The sequence below is a fragment of the Sipha flava genome, unplaced genomic scaffold (assembly GCF_003268045.1).
Source record: "Sipha flava isolate LNK unplaced genomic scaffold, YSA_version1 249_pilon_pilon, whole genome shotgun sequence".
Lineage (NCBI taxonomy): Eukaryota > Metazoa > Arthropoda > Insecta > Hemiptera > Aphididae > Sipha > Sipha flava.
The window spans coordinates 408,009-421,688 of record NW_020272898.1 but is presented as its reverse complement, the minus strand read 5'-3'; the positions used below and the strand labels follow the sequence as shown (position 1 = coordinate 421,688).

The 13,680-nt window shown below is 26.2% G+C and overlaps 1 protein-coding gene across 1 annotated transcript in view; it reads right to left on the bottom strand.

Moving 5' to 3' along the window:
• Nucleotides 1-6,503, bottom strand: part of LOC112684356 — a 186,937-nt gene extending 180,434 nt beyond the window's left edge. The window contains exon 1 of the mRNA XM_025555839.1: nucleotides 6,005-6,503. Coding sequence (XP_025411624.1) covers nucleotides 6,005-6,293 — 289 coding nt within the window. The 5' untranslated portion in view covers nucleotides 6,294-6,503. The remainder of the gene's footprint in view (nucleotides 1-6,004) is intronic.
• Nucleotides 6,504-13,680: the final 7,177 nt, after the last annotated feature.

Below are 13,680 nucleotides of genomic sequence, written 5' to 3'. Positions count from 1 at the left end.
CTTATTTATATATCCATTTGTCCTTATGTAATCTGTCAACTAAAGATATAGAAAATATATTACACAAAAACCGATCAAAATGGAAATTTTAAGGCAAAATGTGCATCTATTATTTTTTCAATCAGCTGATATGTTATATAGTTAAACGTATTTGGTTTCCGAATATTTATCTTAATTTAAAAAAATCATTATAAACCAAGTAAACTATTAGGTCTTACTAAGACTAAAACTATTGTCTTCATAAATCTTAAGATTGGAAGAATTTTAAAAGAAATATCTGCATTATCAACAATTAGAGATGAACTTTGGTTTAGGATCAAAAAATTACAAAATTAAAGTTGGTGTATATAAACTACCAAATTGAAAATCTTATTAGTATCCCTTAGAAATAAAATAACCATGTGCAATTAGTGTAATAGAGTTTACATCAATTATAATGACATAAGTAATTAATAATTTTTCTGATTAAAATTACAATAAAGTGAAGTTGATATGATTTAAAGAAGATGATAATTAATATAGCAATAAATAATTTATAATAAAAATTTCGATTTGGACATTATTGAAGATAACGAAATGCGATTGAAATAATTAATGATATTGATTTAAATAATAATTAAATTTATAATTATACTAATTAATAACAACACATTTTTTTTATGACTTGTACTCAAAGAAAGGTGCTTTGATTTATTTCATAATAATAATTATAATAATCTAATAATAATCAGAAAAATGTATTATATCTTATACTGTTATTATCATATTATTTTCATAAAGACAATTATAATTGACAATCATTAATCGCACTTTTTCCAAGTTAATATAGTATAGTAATTTACTATATGTCTACGCTTCTTTTACTTAATTTAATTCATATAAACTCTCATAGTTTCCCTACTTTAATTAATATTAAATATCGTCTCATGTAATAACTCAACAAATTTATCAATTTTTTTCTTTATAAGTTATAAGCAATAATGAAATCTATGGTCATAAAGTCATAGACCACTTGTAAAAATCATAGACGAAATTTATTTTCCCATACTTTTCCAGGCTTAAATTGTCTGATCGCATTCTCTTTCTATGGTAGTATAAGAGGAATTTTAAGTATCTATAATAGACGAATTTTGTCTCATAATATGCAAAAATTGTTTTCAGAATATGAAATAATCCATAGTTTAATAATTTAAAATTGTTGTACAAATTCTTAATTTTCAATTTAACCAATTTTGCTATAGATATTTTCTAACTTCGTAACACGGTCATGAATTATTCTTTAACTTTCCTTTATTCTATCATTTTCATTATCATATAAACAAATATATATGAGGTCATCCATATATGCATTTAAACCATACCTTATTGTCTATCAAATGTTCAAACCAATTCAATTTCATAGCTACTAAAATATTTTCCATAGAATGCCTCATATCCTTGATTTTTCACGTACCTTTACATCACAAATATACTTAAATAATTTTTATTTACCTAATTAGACCTTTACTCATAACATTGATGCTATAATATTTTATTTACTATTTTTAGTGGTTTTTAATGGTTTTTTGAGTAAAACGTGGAATGTAATGGTTTTATTATGATATATTTATTTGCGTTTTTTTTTTTGCCTCTATATGTATGTATATTCGATCAAAAGGATTACTCCGATTACCACCAAATAAAAATTAAAAAAGAAAATATGGGCTTTTAATAGTATGATTAAAGAATACATTTTAAATTTCTCAATATTTTTTGAATAATTAAGAAAAACTGAGAATAAATTTCAAAAAACCTTAAATTTTTAAAATTAATTAATTAAAATATATTTCTTAAATTTTCTCATTTTTCTTAATATTTGAACCCACTTATAATCGCTTATTATTTTGTCAATTTTAGCAAAAATATAAAATTATGAAAATCCAGTTTGTAAAATTTTGTAAACAGAAGTAAATAAAATTTTCAATTTTTATACTGAAAATCTTAAATGAAGTTCAAGATTATTCGCAAGATTTTCTTTGTATCCAAAAATAAAAATAAATACTTGAAAGTTGCAAAAATATTTCATAAGAAATACAGAATGAAATTTTGATGAAATTGGATATTCCAACGAATTTCCATGAAGGTATATAAGTTATTTAATAAAATGTATTTCATATTTTTGAAATATCTATACAAATGTGTGCTATTCATAAGTAATTGAAATTTTCCATTTTTATTTTAATTTTTAATTTTATACTTATTTTAATTTGAGTCATTGTTCTTTAAAATACTCTTTAACCCTATAATATTGATAAACTCTACAGTTGGCTTATAATCTTAAAAAAAATTTAATAATTAAATATATTTTATTTAAATTAATATATAAATAAATAAACAAATATTTAATCTTATAAAAATAATTAAATAAATATTTAGCCTGGAGTATTATTTTATTTGTAAAGTATAACTTGGTTTGAATTAAAAATACATCATCAGGTATTTATAAAGTGAATAAAATCGTGACTGAATATAAAAAAAATAAATTAATACATCAAGAAAAATTGTTTGTTTTATATAGAGATAACTTATTTTATTAAGATAGATTATTTAAAATGAGTTCTTATTAGATATAGATATTTTAAGAATTATAAATACTTTGATTAATATTTTTTACTATTTTATAAAATCTATTGACATAAGATATTATTTTTAAAATGGGTTTATATTTTAAAAATATTATTTAAATTATTTTTGTTTAGGTCATTATGTATGTATAACTTTTCTAAAACTAAATTAATGTAAATTTTATTTTGGGTATTTAATATTTCTAAGTCTGTATTGATATCAAAAAGTATATTATGATTATTTTTTAAAACATATTTTGCCATATTTGAATCGGGTTATAAATAGTATAAAATGACAACAAAAAACCATTTATTTTAGAAATTTAAAGTAAGAAGTCGAACCTTAAACAGTATACTAATTTTATTTAATAATAACGTGAAAGTCGTCGTTGTTAGATTTGCTATATTATCATAATAATGACTTTTAGGAAATAATACACATAATATGAACAGCTACATTTTAGAATTTAGAAGATTAGGGCAACTGATTCAATAAAATAATAACTTTAGTAATTATGTGTGCTCGCTCTCGATTATCATTTTGACGAGGTTACAAAATAAGTTCGATGATTCACGTGCGACTTCTCTTCCTTCATGCTGACAATCTGTTCCTGTCATCTATCTTCGTTTCTTAAACTCTTCGAAAAAAATATGGTATCATAATTTATTTAAATTAAATTTCCAATTTAAATAGGAAATCTTTAGAATAATCTTAGTATTTATGTATAAAAACATTACGAAATTGATATAGGTAAACACGATAATTACAATAATAATAATATATCACAAAAACATCAATAGCTGTATATATTTGTTAATGTTAAAATGCATATAATTAAACCATGAAAATATATTTGAAAAACGGAAAATGAGCCTTCTCTGTGGCAAAAACAAAAAAGATTAAAATAAAATATACAGAATATATCTATTAAAGATAAATAATATATATCTTTAATAAATTAAAGTTCATATGAAAACCATTAGCTATATATAAAATCAACTATTGTATAATACTAAATCATAACAATACATATTTTAATAAAAATAACAAATATTTTTTTAATTTTTTTTTTTTAAATATTTAAATCATTAAATAATTTAAAATTCTATGGTAAACATTTAATTTCAAGTTAATTTGTAGTACACGATTGAATAGTACTTCACTACTTCTGTCATGTCGTATGATAAAATAATAACTCAATATTAACATCGATGAGTAAATTAATGAATTTTATAATTATACATATTTTATATACTTAGTGTTAAATTAAAAATAGTGAAATGGATATCAACTGAAAAATTATTTACATGGTCCTTTCCTAAATAAGATTTTATGAAAAATTTATTATAAAATTATAAATAACAAATATTCGGAGCATTAGGTATGTATCTTATAAATAATATTTTATGTAAATACGTATTATAAAATGTCGGATAGAAATGCCGAACATTGAATGGGACAAGTTTTTTAACACCCTTCCACCACCGAAATAAAAACACCTGTATGTTGGTAGTCCTAGCTGTTTTTTATTTATCTTGTGTATCTACAATACTCTCTCTAAAACAAATTACTATATAGCAAATATTTTTCTTTCGTTTTGGATTATGAAATATCCAAAGTCGTGGTCGGAAAAAAAATTCGAACAAAAGAGTAAATTGCCCATGGCTGTTCAGACAACAAATACACTTTTGTTTTGCTGGTTTCGGTTAGAGCCAAATCGATTTAAAGATACGAAGATATGAAATAACATGCATTATGTTGGAGTACATAACTGCGTTTACTATGTGCATTCCACACACGACTTTATTAAAACCCATTTATAAAAATACGGACTTTATTTATTACGATAACACAATAGGTACAACAGTTATAATATATATATATATATATATTGTATATGTTATGTATACATACAATATACGAAAAACTTTAGCAGTATGTGATAGTATATATAGATTAGGTATGTAATGTTTATATTTTTATCAAAGAATATGACAACAATGGGCGACTCAAAAGCAAAAAATCGCAAACGATTCACCGTCTAGTCCATAATACGACGTAACAATACAATTATATTATGTATTCAAGATCTATTTAACAGTATATCTCATACAACATGGTTATTATAAGATAAGCAAAATATATGATTTTTTTTTTTCTGTGATTTAGCTGAACGAATTGTAAAGGAATTGTTCTTACATTTTTGCATCAGGAATGAGTCATGTAACTATATCAAATAAAAAGTATAGAGACGTGCACTGGGTTAAAAACGAAATTTATATCTGGAACAGATGATTTTTGAGGTAGTACATCAGTACACGTTTAGAAGAATGCGTATCTGATGGAGAAAATAATTTACATTGACCTTTCATAGTTAGACTTTATATTTGTTTCTTCTGAGTACGGTCAGTACAAGAATCAAAAAAAAATGTAAACGTGAAGTAAGTCTACGTGTGTATTAGTCACTCAGGCTTACCCATGAAAATGTGGAGTAACTTTTGCTATACACAGACTCCAAGACTTTTAAAAATCGCGGATACCTTAACAATTTTTTTTTCGAATAAATTTCCTATTTACAAAATATCTCAAGTTATCATAATCGATATTTTAATATATATTTAATATTGGAAATTATTTAGGTACATGAAAACCATATACTTTTGATAGTTACTTTTATCATATTAAATTTTACGTACAATTTAATATTTTATTTTTACTACGTTTAAGATTTAATTTATAACTTTGATTTTTATCATGTGTTGCATTTCAGATATCAGTTTTGTGAACAACGGACCTGGTACTAAAAAATTTTAACCGTAGTTTGGACTCTATGTTTACCGTTCGGTTCGGAACTAATTATTGTTAATAAGGGCAGAGATAGTTAAATTCAATGATTTTGTTTACATTACGTTCGCAAATTCCACAAACTGTTTTAAAAACGTAGTCGGAAGACATCCTATAGAAAACAGTGACTTAAAGCAGCAAATACGATACACGATCAGGCTCAAAGGGAGGACACCAGAGCCATGCCCCCCCCCCCAGGTTTTTCAAAAATTTAATTTTTTTAATACATTTTCGTCCTTGTAAACTGTAAAATCCCAATAATTTAAGTAGATACCTACCTAAGAATTTAATTTTACCTAAAAAACCATATTATGACATTAATATGAGGTATTAATATGTGTATCATAATATAGGTACGTAGTCGGACTTAGTGTTTCAGTTCTAATTCGGGGAAACAACTATTATCTGTTAATACTTAAAATGCACCCCCCTGGTGAGTCTCTGAAGCCACGCCTGTTCAGGACGGTGCGTGACGGCCGCGGGTCCACCGAAAATGTGGCAGAGCGAGGACCACGGTTACCGACAGTAGGTGTATAGAAGCGCGTATAATCGCTACCTGTGATGTTCCAAAGCTCGCCCAGACAGTCGTTCTTGAGGCGGCCGATGCGGTCGCGCTGCTGACGCTCGTTGCCGGCCTCCAGGAACCGGAAGACGAACGCGCCGACGATCACGTAGCCGGCGACCAGGCCGAACAGGCCCAGGTTGCTGAACAGGTGCGCGAAGAACTTGCGCACGCACCGGCGGAACCGCGGTTCCGTCGAAGCATACTGGACGGGTGGCGGCGGCGGCGGCAGTAGCAGCAGCGGCGACAGTGGTGGTGTCGCCGGTACCGCGTGCGCCGGCATCGCACTCGCGCGAGCACCACCCCGCGAGGGCGTGCTACGTCAACGGCGGTGTATGCGGGCGAACCGGTCCGGCGGCCGGTGAACGTGCAGCGGAAACGCGTCTCGCCCGCGGGCGGCGTACGGGAGAACGTGTGCGAATAGCCGACCAACGGACAACGGACACCGGTCGCGCACCGCACCAACCACGGCCACGAGACTACTGAACGGATTCGGCCGTTACCGTCGCGCGACAAGTCGCTCTCGCCCGTTCGCCACCCCCCGCGTTCAAAAGTCCACGCGGCGCACGCGCAATCACGGCCGTCCCTCGACGCGGGTAAATCGTGGCACCGCGCGAAACGTTGAACATTTAATCGTCCTGAAAAGACGCGTCGCGTATTTCCTCCCGTCGACCTGCAACAAGATACTGCGCAACACATTTCTACGTTATCGTCCGAGAACGTGCGAGACGACATAACGCAACCGTACGGAGGACGAATTTTTTTTTTTTTTTTGTTACATGCCATTTATGATAGACCCTTTGTAATCAATGTTTCCCTGTAATGTGCATACATCAAGTTACCGTTCCACTCCGATATCAGGTCCATTACCCATGATGTAATCAACTTTACGACTCTTCTAGCTGCATCCATACATCGTTGTTTCGGCCGTGATCTTTCCCTAATTATATTGTTCGCGAGTACTGTTTTCGTTACACGATATTTTCTTTTTTTTTTTTTTAATTTGATTCAGACGAACGAGTTAGTATTCAAAAAATGTTTAAAATTAAAATGTCCTACTATGAGTATAATATTTACAATGAGATCATCATTGCAAACATTGAAATCAATTTTTATTTCTTCTAAACAAGTATAATCTGCATCAAACAATCTCACGCTCCATAAATCGCCATGTCATTAGAATAGGACTTGATAAATAGTAGATACCTACTCTGGAACAGACATTGCTATGAGATATATTGAGAAGTTACATAATAGAAGAATATAAAAATACTTAATAAAGATTATGTTATCCTGTAACCGAATGTTCCTTATACATGTTAACAGGTTTGACATCCATTATGTATTGTTACCAAAAACGTTGCAAATTACAATGATTATTTAATCCGGCCGGATTTCTATATTTTTAATACCGGTATTTAGTCGATAATCTTCATGAAAACGTTTGATGAAGTTAGTGTTTATTATTTTAAACGTGAATAACATTAAAGTAAAATAGTTTGTATATAATATTTAATACATAGTTGTTTATAAATGAGAAAATTTAAAAATAGATAACGATTCTAAAATCCTATTTTTTATACTAACTATTGTAGAACTCAAAAAATATTTTATTCATAACATTGAGTATTATGTTTTTCATCGATAAAAATAGGTAATACTCGAATAAAAATCTTTTACGCAGCTTTTAAGCACCTGAAGAGTTCAATAGTATGTGTACATAGAAATGCGCATAAAGAGAGGAACTGAACGATACGTTGACAAATTTTTTTTTTTTTAAATTCCGGTAAAAATTACCAGATAATCGAATGGGAGTGGTCCCGGATCCCAACAAAACCGATATCGTGTCGAAAATTTTGTTTTTCTCCATGTGCGTCGAGTACAGAAAAAAAAATCTTAACGTTTTTCAAAATTTATTTTGCACTCCTGTAAAATTTACTTTTTTACCCTTCGGTACCTTTTATATGCCAATTAACATATAATTAATTTAGTATAATTAAGTGATCATATTATTTTATTATCTTAAAGTTTATATGAGTATCAGATATTATTTACTTTTATTGCTAAGTCAAATGTTGTCTAAAATACTGTTTAATTTTTAGTTTTCTACAGAAGTATAAGAATAAAACATTAAAAGTTATACATCAATAACATACAAATAAGTAAGATTTGTTATTAAAATATTTTACATTTATAAATTAAATATTATTGATAATTGTATGTATGAAAAATTTGGCTCAAATATTTTATTTGTAGTATGTGAAATTTTACATAATATGAATTCACATAAGACAAAAATGCTTAGAAATAGAAATAAGTACGTAAGTACCATATATAATATATATATATATATATATATATATATATCTGTATAATGACATGTTTTTTTTTTTTTTTGTGTAACCTTAAGCTTTTCTTTAAGCCATAATGTAATTTTTTTGGCAAATATTTTTAAACAATATTATTTTTAAAGTATATATATATATATATATTTCTAGTATATTTTAAGTGTATAAAATATAGTATTATAATATATTTTATAGCATTAATATCTATTAGATTAGTAATACTCAGTTCTTAATAATTGTAGATCGTAATAAAAACAAATTAAATTAAGTATTTAAGGTTCGATTACATGTTATAACAAGCCATGGTACTATTGTTAATTAGGTAATCTATTATTGATTCAGCCTATAATTATTAGTATATGATATTGAGTGTTTGAGTATAAAATTAATTCTGTATAACTTTACATAAAACGAAATAAGTATTTAATTATGTGATAGTACATAATATCAGTAATTATGAACACCCCATATTCTATAATCAATGATAATATCTATTTTAGATTTTATTCAAAATTTTTTTTGCATATAATTAAAATTTAAAATTCATATAAATTAGTAATGAGTCTCTAAATTGAGGTAATACACAAAATATTGTTGTAGTTAAATGTAATTGAACACCAATTCTCTTTTTAAAACAATTATAATTTAACGAAACCTTATGTAAAATCTGTATTCATAGTATAGTAGAAAGAGTAACACCAATGTCAACCGATAATAAATGTCTGATACTAAAAAAATATGTTAAACCATTTCTATTTTTAAAAATTGTCGAATTTTGTTCGATATACTGATTCTGGTTCACTGCTACTTGCTGGTGACAGTTCTTCAAGGTTAAATATAGTTCTAAAAATAAATGAGTATATTTAAATTTTAAGACAAACTAGATTCGATTTTTAACTATTTATATTACATCGTTAGTAATATTTTCAGTGCGAAAGCAAGTATCACTTATGCAAGTAATTATTATATTATTTACTTTTCTTGTATTTATGTGTACTTATTATTTTCTCGTTTTGCAACCTAAAAATATGGATAGCAATATTTACAATAGTGTAAATCAGTTTAAAGCAGATTTACAACTATTATAACCTTTTCTTACATTATTACGTTTAGAATGTAAAGTTCATCCGAATTTACCAAAATCTCATAGATAATGTTTTTACTTTTAAACAGTTACCTACTGAAACATTATTCTAAGGTTATCTATAAATATTTTACTACAAAGTAATTTATTAAATTAATACTCATATACAATACTCATAAACAGAAAAACTATGTACGTTTTTAATCTAGAAAAAATTGATTTAGGTAGTATAATATTCAATTTACATCCCTATATAAGTTAGTTAAAATTATTTAAAATATTTAATATAAATGATTAAATAGCAAGTTAATATTATTACATAAAAAACCAAATTATTGATAGTGTTCTATCTAACAATACAATTATTTATACCGTCTTACTAAATACCTAATAATTAGTATTTACAAAAACTTTTTTAACATATATTGGAACTTCTTGTGTTTGTACACAAATGTTACCCTTTATTTAAGTGTTCATGTTTATTTTCAGGCTGTTGAGATAAACAAATAAAAAACGGCCTTTATCTTTTATAATGTAACATTTTTATACGAGCAGCATATTATTTTCTTATTTTAGTTTATTTAACATAAATAAGTTTTAAAATAATAATATTTATCTGTAATATTCAGACGAAATATTGATTGACATCAAACATCTGTTATCGTATATATATTTGTAGTCTAAACATCTTCTAAATAATTTTAAATGTTGTTATACTTATAATTACTATTTCGGAAACCGCATAAATAAAAGCAAGTATTTTTCTCAATTTTAGGTTCTCGTGAAGTAATTATAATAAGTTGTTTAAATTTTCACCATGATTTATAAACAAACATTCACTAATAAATTACTCAACTACCATATTATGTAGTATATGTACTAAATAAATAAATACTTTTTGTGTTCGCTCAAATAAAATCACATATTTATCATACAATTTATTTTATTATTTATTTATAGTATTTTTTTTTTTCATAAATAACTTATTAACCATTCACTTTTTTTTAATTCGTTTGGTACCCAATCAATTTTAAAAATGATGATTTTATATATTCAACATAATTTTCACTTACAGAGAACTCTTTCTTTTAAATAATTATTATTCAAGATTAATGTTTCATTTGAAGTATTTGATAAATTGAAGTTAAGAAAATAATCCCTTTTCAATGCTATAAGAAATAGACAACAAATTTAGCAATAGCCAAAATCAAATTAAAAAAGTGGTTTTTTTAAATTGTTTTTATTAAAAGTACTTTAATATAATTTATGTATTATATAACACATTATACTCGTAATTAAAATTTTAATATAACTTAAATGCACAATAATAAATTTGCATAATATTGAAATATGTGAAATAATAAGAATTATGATTTTCACATGTCTATAATTATAAAATAATGCAAATTAATATCGTAACAATATTATGGACATTCTAAACTTGAGTCGTTGTAATGTCTTGTAATTTAATCAAAACATTAAGTGTATGTACGTTGTTTATATACTTCAAAAATCGTAAACTATTTTGAATAAAATTATTACATTTGTATAGCCTGTAATATTACGATATTAACATTTGAAAGACGGTTATAAAATATAAAACATTAGTATTTCCATAGTATAAAAATTAATATGTTATCTATAAAATGTTTATTGAAATATAAAAGCTCCTCATAAAATGTTTAATAATAGTAGTTTTTTATTATTTGCAGATCAATACTTTTATGAACTTATTTATGACTGCAATTTTATTTATCTTAAATCCATAAAGTCGATTTCCTTATTTTTTTTTTTATATTTAATATCTGATAATCGTCAGAAGTTGGAATACATTAATTTGCTAATTTAGTGTTATGTGTACTTGATTTTATAAATAATATGGATTGTAAAATTAATTTTTCTATTTACTTAGTAAAATTTAATATAACAATCAATTTTTCAAAATAACACATTTTCATACAAAAATTATTTATTATCAATGGTTTAATTTGTCTTTTAAATGTGTATAATTACAAATTAAGATTAATAAATGTTCATTGGTACAGGAATAATACGTAAAGAGAGTATTTATATTCATAAAATAAACAAATATCTTGAATAATAGCGTTTGTATTTAGATACTATCATAATTATTTGTTTTCATATTATATTTTACATTTTGATACATTTGTTAGTTTGAGTTATAGCTGCCAGAGTATAAGATTGTACCTTTTAGTTTGAACGGTTCATTAACTGAAATAAAACGAACTTGTCAATTGAAATGACTGTCATGGAGACATGGTTCAGAGTAAAAAAAAAACTATGTTAAAAGATTCCTTGACATTTATTGAATAGAAATAGAGGAGTGAAAAAAACGTGACTGTTACTCGATTATATGTAATGTTTTTTTGGCAAAAACATATAGAAACAATCTAAAATTGAGTACTAACCGGGTCACCTTTGGGTTGATCCTTACGATTTATAAAATATATACAAATACTGACTGTTCATAATTGTTTTAGTTTTGTTTGAGTCAGCAACGTAGAAATAGTACAGTAAATTCTGTGTTTATAACACGCAAAATTCTTTAAGACCTACCATTGTAAAAAGAAAACATACATATATACGTATATATCACAGGTGTTCGAGTATAAAGTATAAGTATAGTTAATGCAGACAGTTTTAAATCACACAACAATTTGTCGACGTTACGATCCTAAATCAGTTGACTCGTATCGTATTAATGGTCCAGAAGAAACTATACTATCTGGACTATCTCCAAATGTTTCGCCGTTGGTGTTGTCATTTAAAACCGTTTTAAAAGTGTATCCTACAATTTCGCCTAAGTTATACGTGCGGCATTTTTATTTCTTAAAATTTCTTATGGTTTTTTTTTTTTTTTGACGTAAGGTAATAAACATATTATGATACTCCTTCATAAGCGTGGCTACAATTAACAAATTATTATTGTTAAATACGCATAATTAAAGCACAATTAATTGTATACTAGTTAAAAGCAAAATATTTTGCATGATGAAATTATGAATCGATAACATTTTTGTATTTATAAATGCATATTTATACGGTAACTATATATTTCAATTAATATGGAAAATAATGTAACAATTTATTGAACTTAATTGGTTTTTTAAACTATTCTGTTAAAATTTACGTATTCAAAATAAATAAATAAATATATAATAGACTTTTGTTTTTGATTAATTTTTATAAAAACCAAACTAAAATGTATAACTACTCATATCAATGTACATACTTCGTGATTATAACGATTTGTTACATTTTTACTATTATATAGATACACAGTTCAGTTAAATGACAAAGTTTTACGATATTATATAATTTTTTTTGTTGAAAATAAGCAAAACTAATAACATTTATGTAATGTGATCACCAATCAAGTCATTTATAATTACCTGGAAGTGTTGTATATTTGAATTCAAGCGTTAAAACTCGTCTAAAATAAAAATAGCATTGTTTGAAAATAAAAATCATATTCATACCTAGTGTTCCGTGTGATACTATTATCATTCGTCATCGATGACTAATTATATATTGTTTGACGAAATTTGAGAACATTTTTTATGAGTATACTTGTATGTATTTCCGACCAAAAAAGACCGAACTTGTCAATACATCACAAAGTAATTAAAGTTATATTAATCCCAAAGTCCGTGATTCATAATAATATTTGAAATCATACAAACGATATAAATATACTATAACTTAAGCGTATTTCCTATATCCAGTCGTACTATTATTGTGTATACGTTATTTGAAAGCTACAATAAATCATCATATGCGAAAAATGATTTCGAGCGAAATAATTATGTTACTCAAGTATATGATAATGTAATGTTGACATTTTATGTGCATGTTTTTGATTTTCAAACCTTAAAATAAAACTTTATTTCAGTGCCGTATTTAAGGTTTTGCCGCTCGAGGGCAACAACTCTTGCCACCCATTTTCTTTCTCACGCAAGAACGTTTTCATTTGGTCTTTATTTGCGGTCCGTGGGCACATTTTAAGCAAACATAGTATATATTTTTTGTATATTTATAATATTATAAGTTATCTCTGTAAAAAAATATTGGGAAATAAGATACATTCAATTGCCTTACACACATATAAATGTTATACTTTAAATTTTTTGTTCAAAGTAAATTAACATGAATATACGAGTATATGCTTATTTTATATCTTATTTTCAAATTCATCCATTAAAAATAATATCTCTCAT